The 11700-nt window shown below is 40.7% G+C and overlaps 1 protein-coding gene across 3 annotated transcripts; it reads left to right on the top strand.

Moving 5' to 3' along the window:
• The first annotated feature begins 179 nt into the window (after nucleotides 1-179).
• LOC114476497 (uncharacterized) lies at nucleotides 180-9591 on the top strand. Of its 3 annotated transcripts, none has more exons than XM_028468072.1 (3): nucleotides 180-4327; nucleotides 5212-5440; nucleotides 9269-9591. In XM_028468072.1, exon 1 carries the CDS (start codon nucleotides 230-232, stop codon nucleotides 2744-2746), a length of 2517 nt encoding a protein of 838 aa, XP_028323873.1. In that variant the 5' UTR covers nucleotides 180-229; the 3' UTR covers nucleotides 2747-4327; nucleotides 5212-5440; nucleotides 9269-9591. The 3 variants fall into 2 exon arrangements, with proteins under 3 accessions (XP_028323873.1, XP_028323875.1, XP_028323874.1); XM_028468073.1 differs by lacking the exon at nucleotides 9269-9591 and adding an exon at nucleotides 8512-9262.
• Nucleotides 9592-11700: the final 2109 nt, after the last annotated feature.

The raw sequence follows: 11700 nt of genomic DNA, 5'->3' as shown, positions 1-11700 counted from the left end.
CACAGAAATCGGAACCACGGCAGCCACAGCTCTGAACGTTACAAAGGTGGGTCAGTCAGGTAGTACCTCCATGATTGTTCCTGTGTGGGTCTCCACTGCCCAGAATCCGTCTAAATAAAAGTTAGTGTACGCTTTATTAGACACACAAAGTGACAACTCATTTGTCAGTGAAGCTATAATTCACCAGCTGCAGGCAGACTTCCATCCAGTCAAGCTAAAACTAACCACAATGCTTGGAGTGCACATGACAGTTAAAAGTCAGAGAGTATCAGGGCTGCGTGTGAGAGGTTATGATTCGGACGTTCATATTGATCTTCCACCCTCTTACACAAAAGACTATATTCCATTTAACTGCGACAACATACCTACAAATGATACAGCAAAGCAATGGCCACATCTGTCTGAGATTGTTGAGAAAATACCACCCCTCCTAAGTTGTGATGTTGGGTTACTCATTGGATTCAACTGTCCCAGAACTCTAGCACCAAAACAAGTTCTACTTGGAAAAGCCAATGAGCCATTTGCAGTTAAAACAGATTTAGGGTGGAGCATTGTTGGTGGCTTCACCTCAGAACCTAACGAAACCAAAATAAGTCTGTGCCACAGAATTACAGTGAGAGAACAACCTCCTGTAACACCAATGGACGTGCTTACTGTTCTTGAGTCAGATTTTAAAGACACAAAGACGGGTGACAAAACAGTCTCACAAGAAGATTTAATTTTTCTAGACAAACTTAAGGAAGGAATAAGGAAAAATGAACAAGGTCACTATGAGATGCCTCTCCCTTTTAAACAAAGGCCGCAATTACCAGACAACAAAAGGTTGGCTGAAATCAGACTCGAACACTTAAAGCGAAAGATTAACAAGGATGAGAGATACAAAAAGGACTATGTGGCATACATGAATGACATAATCGAAAGAGGAGATGTCGAAGAGGTTAACAATGAAGGAACAAAAGGTGAACAATGGTATATCCCCCACCATGGGATTTATCACCCAAAAAAGCCAACAAAACTGCGTGTCGTATTCGACTGTTCAGCCAAATATGGCGGAACAAGTCTCAATGATCATCTCCTCCAAGGGCCAGACTTAATAAATAATCTGACAGGTATTCTGTTAAGGTTCAGACAGCATCGTATCGCTTTAATGTGTGACGTAGAAAAAATGTTTCATCAGTTTCATGTCGATGAAAGGGACAGGAACTATCTCCGCTTCCTCTGGTGGAAAAACGGTGATACAAGCACACACCCTCTAACATACAGAACAAAGGTGCACCGTTTTGGTGCAGCATCTTCTCCAGGCTGTGCAAATTACGGACTTAAGTATTTAGCAAAAGAAAACAGCGGCACTCATCCCTCAGGTTCACTGTTCATTGAAAGGGACTTTTATGTCGATGATGGGGTTACCAGCGCAAACACTGTGGAAGAAGCAATACAGTTGGCACAGGATGCCAGAGAGATCTGCAGCAAAGGTAACCTCCGTCTCCATAAATTCGTCTCAAATGATCACACTGTTTTGCAAAGCATCCCTCTATCAGAATGTGCTGTAAACATAGACACAAAGGACCTAACGTTTAAAGACATGCCTCAGGAAAGAGCCTTAGGCATCCGATGGAATATAGGAAAGGACTGTTTCAAATTTGACAACACACTAAAAATCCAGCCAGCCACACGCAGAGGCATTCTATCTACTGTTGCTTCAATCTATGACCCGCTTGGTTTTTTAGCGCCATATGTACTAAACGGAAAGAAGATCTTGCAGGAAATGTGCCAGCGTGGTGTTTGTTGGGACGAAACCTTACCAGACACACTTAAACCAAGGTGGGAGAGTTGGCTAAGTGACTTTGTAAATTTGGAAAAGCTAAACATACCTCGCTGCGATTTCCCTGCCGGTTTTGGTGAGCTAAAGGAAATAGAATTGCACCATTTTTCTGATGCAAGCTCGAGTGGTTATGGACAATGTAGCTATTTGAGAGCCAAGAACGCAAAAAATGAGATTCACTGCTTGCTGATAATAGCTAAGGCCCGAGTTGCTCCAACCAAACTGACCACAATTCCAAGACTAGAACTAACAGCAGCTGTAGTTTCAGTCTCAGTCAGTAACATATTGAAAGAAGAACTGTGTTATGATGTGAAAGAATATTTTTGGACTGACTCGAAGGTCGTTTTGGGCTACATTAACAATGATGCACGTCGTTTTCACATTTTTGTAGCTAACAGAGTTCAAAAGATCAGACAAAGTACGAGCCCTTCGCAGTGGTTTTATGTGCCATCTGAAGTGAACCCAGCTGACAGCGCATCAAGGGGTGTAACTGTCTATGAGTTAATGAAGTCTAGCTGGTTCACCGGCCCAGCCTTTTTGTGGAAAAATGAGCTACCCACGCCACAAACTGTTGAGCTGGATCTGACCATCGGAGATCCAGAAGTCAGGAAGGAGGTCCAGACACTGTTAACCAAAGCCACAGACACTACAACTCTTGCGGATCGTCTTAGTAAATTCTCATCATGGTCTAACGCAGTCAAAGCTGTAGCGCATCTGATAAGAAGAGCTAAACAAATCAAGTCAAACACACCAACTACAGTGAGTGAACAAGAAAATGCTGAAAACGTGATCATTTGTGATGTGCAGTGTCATACATATGGTCAAGAGATAAATCTGTTGAAAAGGGGAAAACGGCTCCCACATCACACCAAACTGTATAAACTGGACATTTTTATGGACTCAGATGGTCTCCTCAAGGTGTGAGGGAGACTGCGACATTCACCAGATAATGACTCTTTCAAACACCCAATTGTGATTCCAAAAGATCATTATGCAGCCAAACTAATAATATCTCACTGTCACAACAAAGTAAAACACCAAGGAAAAGGATTCACCATAAATGAAGTCAGGTCTAAAGGCTACTGGATTCCCGGTATGAGTAAAACCGTTGCTTCATTCATTCGTCAGTGCGTGACCTGTCGCAGACTCCGCAAACTTCCAGAGGGTCAGAGGATGAGTGACCTACCTCTTCAACGCTTAGAGCCCTCTCCTCCCTTCACACACTGCGGCATGGACTGTTTTGGCCCATTTCTCACAACGGAAGGAAGGAAACAACACAAACGGTATGGACTTCTATTTACTTGCTTTTGTTCCCGTGCTATTCACATTGAGCTATTGGAGGACTTGTCCACCGATGCATTTATCAATGCATTAAGGTGCTTCATTTCGATCAGAGGTGCAATTAGACAAATCCAATGCGACCAGGGAACAAACTTTGTTGGCGCTCGAAATGAGTTTAATGCTGCCTTAAATGAACTGGATACTCATCGATTAAGTGCTTACTTAACTGAAAGACAGTGTGACTTTGTAATGAATGCACCCCACTCCAGTCACGCAGGGGGAGTGTGGGAGCGTCAGATAAAAACTGTCAGAAGTGTACTGAACACCACTCTGACACTTTCCAATGGTAGACTTAATGATGCTTCATTAAGGACTCTATTCTACGAAGCTATGGCTATAGTCAACAGCAGACCTCTGGCTATTGATAACTTGAACAACCCTGACAGCTTGGAACCGCTTACGCCCAATCATCTGCTTCATCTGAAATCCAACGCACCGTTGCCCCCACCTGGTGCCTTTTCAAAGGAAGACCTATACTGCAAAAAGAGATGGCGGCGTGTCCAGTTTCTGGCAGAGCAGTTCTGGAGCCGTTGGAGATGGGAATATGTGCACAGCATCATTTCGAGGCAAAAGTGGCATTCACCAAAGAGGAATCTAACAGTTGGTGATGTTGTGTTGGACATGGACGAACAAGCGCCCAGAAGCAAATGGAAACTTGCAAGAGTTTTAGAAACTGTCAGTGGAAAAGATGGACTTGTGCGAAGAGTGAAGATTTCACTTGGAGAAAATAAATTAGATAACAAAGGGCAACGCTCTAGCAAGCTTTCAGTTGTAGAGCGTCCAGTGCAAAAACTTGTTTTATTGTTGGAAAGCTCTTAAGGTGACCTGTGTGTAATTTTTCATGAGAAAATTATCTGTTGTTTTGATGTAAACCAACAGTTATAATTTTGATGGGAGTGTAAATAACCACAGGTATATTTCTGTTTATAAACAAGGTTTAAAGTGTTTTATTTTGGTGCTTATCATCATTTTTTGCAGTTAGTTTTAGTTAACTTCCGGTTTAAAAATGTAATGCTTTTATTTTGAAATCATCACTTCCTGTTTGCCGTTTTATGCTTGAGGTAGCTTGATGGTGATGGAAACACACGGAGAAGTGTGAGAAAATGACACGGAGCGGTTTTAAAAGTGATTTTATGTTTAGTTACCCCCTTGAAGAGGCACAAGGTACGTTTAAAATGTTTGATAATGCTGCATCAATGTTTGGTGTGTCCAGAGTTGTACTTTTGTTGGGTTCTGTGATGTTTGTTTGAACTTATGCACGTGTAGGATTTTATGCAGAGATGTAAGAGCTTAGCGTTTAGCTTATACTTTGTTTTTATATATTTCAGCTCTTACGGTGAATTTGAGGTTTCCTGTCAATAAACCTGTTTCATCAGTAAAGTCTCAACCTTCATTCGGGGGGGTATGCTACAATGGCGTATTAATTTGCTTTCATAATCAAAATTAAATTGTAATTGAGTTTAGATAATTGACTTTGTAATTGTAATTACCATGATAATTCTATAGAACTTTCCCATATTTTACCATTGGGGGAAGAAAAATAAATAAAAAATTGAAACCAAGGGGTATACTGACACAAAATAGGCTCAGATGTCCACACCAAAAACATTAAAACCTATATTTTCACTGATTAGGAAGACTAACAAGGTAATTAATAGATTAGAAATAGAAATTAGATGATAGAAATGTGTTTTTAGTGTATTTTTACAGCTGATTTAGGACCCGTTATCATAAGAGATGCTAACAGAAAGCTAACACAAAAGGAAGGTTATTAATTTCAGGCTCAGTAATTGAGAACGTAATTGTAGTTGTCTTTCTGAGGATAAAAAATAATTGTAATTGGACAAAATGTTGGTCACTGTAATCGTGAATAAATTGTAATTGAAAGCATAATTGTAATTGACCCCATCAGTCTGCCTATCACTGAATGAACTGATTCTCATGCTGAACTGTTTATTATTGTGTTGATAATGTTTCCTTGTGAACAACTGAGTGTGTTTCTGATGTTTAGAAATAGTTACACTTTGCTTTTTCCTCTCCTACAACAGGTGGACAATGCCAAAGTTCTCCACTATATCGGAGTAGTCATTGCCTTTCCCACCTCCACGCTGTTTGTAGGGCTGCAGACAGCGCTGACCTACAGACTGGCCAGAGTGGAGTCAGAAAAAAGAAAAAGGGAAAAAAAGGAAAAAAATGCTGACCCACCGACCTGCCAGTACATCATGGCCCACCTCCGGCTCTGCATGGCCCTGCTGGCCTTCGTGGCTCTGGTGCTCAGTATCCTTTCCAGCTGTTGACAGATGTCAGTCTTCGAGGCTTCGAGTAGATGAATGTTACATGTAGCCATCTTTGCTTCCTTTATTCAATGTCGCACTCAGTCATGTAGCTGCATGACAAATATTTTACCGATATTCAAGACAATGAAAAGATACTGTGCATGGTTAAGAGAGTATTACGCTCTGTTCAGACTGCAAAGTATCAACATTAAAATATTGGTTGGCCCTGAAAATCTGTGAATAGTTTGAATATTTTCAAACCACGCTTGGCTTTTGCCGAGACTGTATTAAAAAAAACATGCAACTATTGACTGGTGGACCTGCTTTGACTTTAACCATTGAGTAGCAGGCAGACAATAACAGTTGGATGTTCACTATTTCTCTAATTCTTTTTCTCATTTTGGGAAATTGAGGACTGCTCATGCTCGTTGTTCTGTGACTGATCAGTGAGTAGCTGGTAAATAAAAATACAACGTACAGTAAGAGGTAGGGGTGTGCTACCACAATGGATCTTACGATACGATTTGCATGTCACGATACGATATATCCCAATACTAAACAATACAATATATATTGATATCAATAATTACAAATTTCACCTTTACAAGTACAAAATGGTATGAAATACTATTTATTTATTTTTTTTAAACTTGCAAAAACAAGTAAATGCTAACTAACTGTAATTCAAGCACCAGTATCAAAAACAAGTAGGATGTTTATCAAACTGTCATACAACCACATACATCTATAAAAGTGCTAAGTATGTTTTATGAAAATCTTTTAAGCTAAAATGCATTGAGGAGTGACGTAGTTTAACAAGGTCTGATGTGGTTCATTCACACAGTGACTGGGAGTTTACATGCTATGCATATGTTAGTGCCATTACATTTATTTTTTTTTTTGGTAAAAAACATGATTTAAAAAAATCGATTTCAACATTTTTTTGAATTGACACGATAATTGTGTGGTAAAATATTGCGATATATCACCGAATCCATTTTTCTGACACCCTTAGTAAGAGGAATCATCAGATGATGATAACTCTTAATTTTCTCCTAGATAGTAAAAAGTTCCTCCTTCTTCTGACTTATAGATTATATAAACACAATGGGCCTCTGTGTTTATTATGACTGGTTTAATAACAAGCATCAAACACGGCAAACAATGCATGTAGGGACATCAAAGTAGCATAAATAAATGACTGTGGATTAAAAGTGGCACTCTTGGGGCGGTGTTTAGCTCAGTGGGTATAGCTAAACACCCACTACCCGCTGTAGGCTATAGTTCCTCACCTACAGCGGGTCCAGGTTCAATTCCCGGCCTGGGACCCTTTCCTGCGTGTCATTCCCTGCTCTCTCTGACCCCCTTCCTGTCAAGCAACTGTCATATAAAGGCCACTAGAGCCAAAAAAATCCTTTTTAAAAAAAAAAAAAAAAAAAAACCACTGTGTGTGAGAATTGGGATACATTTTTTACGTTTTGGAAATACATCAGAATGGAAAGAAAGATATCAAAATAAGATAACACTGAAGCTGGAGAACACAGGTTTGACAAGTATGACTTCATGTTGGGCAATTTAAACAAGCCACTGGTGTTATGGAGTCATTGGTTACAATGCTATCTGGCGACTGACTAGAATTAATTAAAATGTTATTTACCATTGATTAACATTTTTAACAACAATTTTATTTAACATTGAGATACGTTTAGTGCCCTGAACACATTTTCTACTAAAGCAGTGGAAACACAAGTTTATATTAAGTGAAATAAAATTAAATAAATAAAAATCACAATATTGAGCGGCCTGCTAGATAACTGTTTCTGACTGACTCAGTCGAAAATAATACAAAATGCAATTAATGTATGTACCTGTAAAACAACGACAGCAACACTGTCTCATTTAAATAGAAAACCACCGATGACGCGCAAACATGAACCTAACCGGAAGTTACTCCCAATGAAACATGATTACAGGTTTATTCGAAACACTGGCTAACCCTAGTAGCCTATGATGCTATGTGGTGTCTCTACAATACATAACCCAACGCAATGGAATAGAAAATAACTGCTACGCATTCATTGTCACCACTTCTCACACACACAAAGGTATATGAATGAACAAAGTCATTAATGTCATATGTCATCAATACAACTTACTACCGTCAGTTCATTTTAAAGTTACAAGCTAACACCTATGCTAGCACTCCACTAAAAACTGCAAGGGCACAAATAATGTCAGAAAATGCTCAGTTATTCGGGCCGCAGCTTGAAGTGTATATATTACTGATATGTACCATTATTAAGACGTACCTGCTGTGTTTCCTTTGACTGATTCAAATGTGACCTCTCAATATCACTGTACCGCTAGGTGGACCGATGACTCGTTCAATGACTCCACAAAGTATCGGAAATTCTCATTCCTTCACCTTGAAACGCTATAATCTCTAAACCACATCATAATACACACACAAAAGCTTTTTTACGCCAAAAAATTGTGAATTAGTAAAGTCATAGTTATGAATGAGCATGGTCATCATTACGAGATAAAAAGTCATCATTATAAGATAAGATGTAAATATTATCATCCCTATGTTCCAGTCTCCAGTGATGTTGTCATCAGTTAGATTATTGGAACATTGGTCCTACCTCTACAGTGACGACGACCCCCATCAAACAACCTCATTGACAACTGTGTGTGTTTCTGATGTTTAGAAATAGTTACACTTTGCTTTTTCCTCTCCTACAACAGGTGGACAATGCCAAAGTTCTCCACTATGTCGGAGTAGTCATTGCCTTTCCCACCTCCATGCTGTTTGTATGGCTGCAGACACTGCTGACCTACAGACTGGCCAGAGTGGAGTCAGAAAAAAGAAAAAAGGATAAAAGGGAAAAAAAGGAAAAAAATGCTGACCCACCGACTTGCCAGTACATCATGGCCCACCTCCGGCTCTGCATGGCGGCACTCTTTTAATCCACAAAGTTTGAACTCACGCCTGATATTGAAACATGTAGCAGAAACAAACTGTCCAGGTTTTCGTCCATTTGCAGATTTTTCCTTCACCACGTTTTCCAGACGGTGTTTTCTTCTGGCTGGAGAGCTTAGCCCTACAACTCGCCATCGTTGAGTGGGTGTTCTGCATCACAGTCATGGTGTTTTATGGGCTGTTTGCTATTGAGTTTGGCGGCATGTCCGGAGACACCACGGTGATGCTGTGCTGGGCAGGAAAACCGGGAGCCTTTATTGTCCAACCAAAGGAGAATCACCCTTCCCAAAGAAACAACTAGTCCATACTGTGCCACAGGAAGCCAAACAGCTTCCTGTGGCACACACACACACACCCTACAAAATAACATTTTGCTTCACACAAAGATCTAAGGTCATTTCCTGAGCTGTTTTAGACTGGTTGTCATTAGCACCTTTAAAGAAAAAACTAAATAAAAATAAAACACACTGAGGTTAAGGTACAACAAACAGGTCACTGTGGTGTGGTGTTGCACACAGATCTACAGGATGCCTTTATTCTCAAATGTTTGTGGCTGAAATGATTGTACCTAAGTTTAAAAAAAATAAATTTGTATTAGTGTGTATTTGGAGGGGCTGAGATATTTACAACTGAATCATTTTGTCTCTCTCTGACCCCCTTCCTGTCAAGCAACTGTCATATAAAGGCCACTAGAGCCAAAAAAAATCCTTTAAAAAAAAAAAAAAAAAAGCGGCACTCTTTTAATCCACAAAGTTTGAACTCACGCCTGATATTGAAACATGTAGCAGAAACAAACTGTCCAGGTTTTCGTCCATTTGCAGATTTTTCCTTCACCACGTTTTCCAGACATTGCTTTCTTCTTGCTGGAGAGCTTAGCCCTACAGCTCGCCTTTGCCATCGTTGAGTGGGTGTTCTGCATCATAGTCATGGTGTTTTATGCGACGTTTGCCTTCGAGTTTTCCGGCATATCCAGAGTCTCCATGGTGATGGTGTCCATGGGAGAAGGACTGAGAGACATTGAGATGCAACCATTGAGGACAAAGAATCCTAAGAACGATCCAAGCAACAAACCAGACAACTAGTCCATACTGTAGCCTGCTGCCTCACAGCTGCCTTTTTGTATTCTTTTCTAACTCTGGGTTGTGGAGGATTTTAATTTAATTCCTTTGGTTTTTAGTTTTAGACAAACCAAACCAAAGAGGTTTTATGTTGTAAAATCTATTTTGCTGAAAAAAGTCTTCTGATTGTATACATTTATGCCTTCAATAAATAAAAAAACTGACAAGAGTTGCATCTTGGCAGTTCTCTGCCGAAGCTGTTGAGCCAAAAGCCTACCCGCCTTCTCCCCATGTTCATATGAAAAACTATGTGATTTGTAAAGGAGATGTTCAGCTTAATTAGTTTATAAAAGGTTGTATTCGGTCTGTAGTTGTAATCTCTGTTTATATAAAGTGGGGGTAGATGATTTACTGTATGCTGCATCAAGTTCAACAATTTGATCGGCTAGTTCAGTGAGGCGCGCTGTTAAAGTGCGTCTCTGCTTAGCACAGAATGAAATGATTTGGCCCCTCAAATATGCCTTGAGTGACTCCCAGACCGTTGAGTGAGAAACCTCTGGAGTTTGATTAATCTCAACAAATAGTTTGATTTGAGATTGTATGAAATTTGTAAATTCTTCATCTGCAAGCAGTCGTGGATTAAATCTCCATGGCCGATAATTAGCGTGAATATTTGGGAAATGTAATGATAGAACAACAGGGGAATGATCAGAAATTACCATAGCTGTGTAGTCACAGTCTGTGACTAAAGGCAAAAGTTTTTTGTCTAAAAGAAGGTAATCAATACGGGAGAACGACTTATGAACATTTGAAAAGAATTAATATTTGCTTGAAGTAGGGTTTAAAAACCTCCAGACATCAGCAAGCCCATAGGTGTGAAGAAAAGAGTGAATTGCTCTTGCTGATTTAGAGATTGGAGTTGTTTTTTGAAATGAAAATTGTAAAACATGGTATAAAAAAAAAACCATAAGTTTAAGAAAAACTACATTAACTGAAAATAAACCTGTCTGGCAAATTCCCAACCCTCGTACATTTAGTACAACTCTGTCATCCTGAACGTGATGACCACAGAACCTCTTCCACATAAATCCACACATAGTGTTTGTTTGGTGCCATAAACCAGAACGGAGCAGGCTCCCGCTAAATATAAATCACCTACTGTTAACTGTAAGAGTGAGAACAAATATAACACATTAGGAATAGCAAAATGTCACTTTATGGTCCAGAAATATGATGAAAATCAATGTCCACTTTGCAGAAAAAGTTGAGAATATTACCTCGATTGGTCAGAATTCAGAATACACAAACATGGGCTGGTGAAATCCTCTTATGGACCACTGGTCCCCAGCGTCACGTTCGGAGCCTGTCACGGCAGCTGTGGCGTCCACAAACTCCTTTTCCACTCCATTGTGCGTAATGCGGAGTCGCGCTGGGAAAACGATGCCGTACCGGACCCCTGGTTGATCACGGAGAAGTCTCCGGGCTTCCGTGAAGGCGGCACGAGCCCGTGCGACGGTCGGGGTGAAGTCGGGGAAGATGGCGATGGGCTGACCATTCAATTTGAGCGGACCCAGGGTACGGGCACGGCGGAGCACCTCAACGCAGTCCTGGTCATAATGAAGCTTCGCTATGATGGCTCGCGGCTTCCCTCCTGGGCGTTTAGGAACAAGGCTTCTATGCGAGCGATCAATCATGACTTCCTTGCTCATTTTAAGGACCTCTCTCAATAGTTTTGACACAGCCGCGGTGGTACTGGTATCTGGGCCTTCCTCGACTCCGCTTATGCGTATGTTGGACCTCCGCATTCTGCTTTCCGTATCCTCACACTTTGCTCTCAAATCGATCAGCTCTTTTTTGAGCTCAGATACCGTAGATTGCAGAGTCACTACTTCATCACTCCAGGTGGAGAGGCCGCTTTCAATGTCCTTCACCGTGGCTTTCACCTCATCCACCTGTTTGCATGTAGCTTCCCTGCAGCTAGTGATTTCGTCCCTTACTGATTGCAATTCAGTCTTAATGGCGCCGAAGTCCTCCGCGAGCGCTCTCCTGAGTTCTTCTTTTATCACAGATGAGATGTCTTCTTTGATAGACAGAATAACTTGAGATTTCAAGTCTGCGATGATATTCTGCTCCTCGTCGGTGCTTTGTTCCTCGGCTTCAGTCAGGCTAGCTGCCTCCTCTGGGTTAGCTGCGGTGGCTTTCGGCCTGGTTAGCTTAGCG

This window comes from Gouania willdenowi, chromosome 15 (assembly GCF_900634775.1).
Source record: "Gouania willdenowi chromosome 15, fGouWil2.1, whole genome shotgun sequence".
NCBI lineage: Eukaryota > Metazoa > Chordata > Actinopteri > Blenniiformes > Gobiesocidae > Gouania > Gouania willdenowi.
Note: the sequence above shows the minus strand (reverse complement) of the source record. Positions and strands in the feature narration are given on the sequence as shown.

Coding starts and splice junctions, on each gene's coding strand:
- LOC114476497 (XM_028468072.1), top strand. CDS start 230: ATGCTTGGAGTGCACATGACAGTTAAAAGTCAGAGAGTATCAGGGCTG.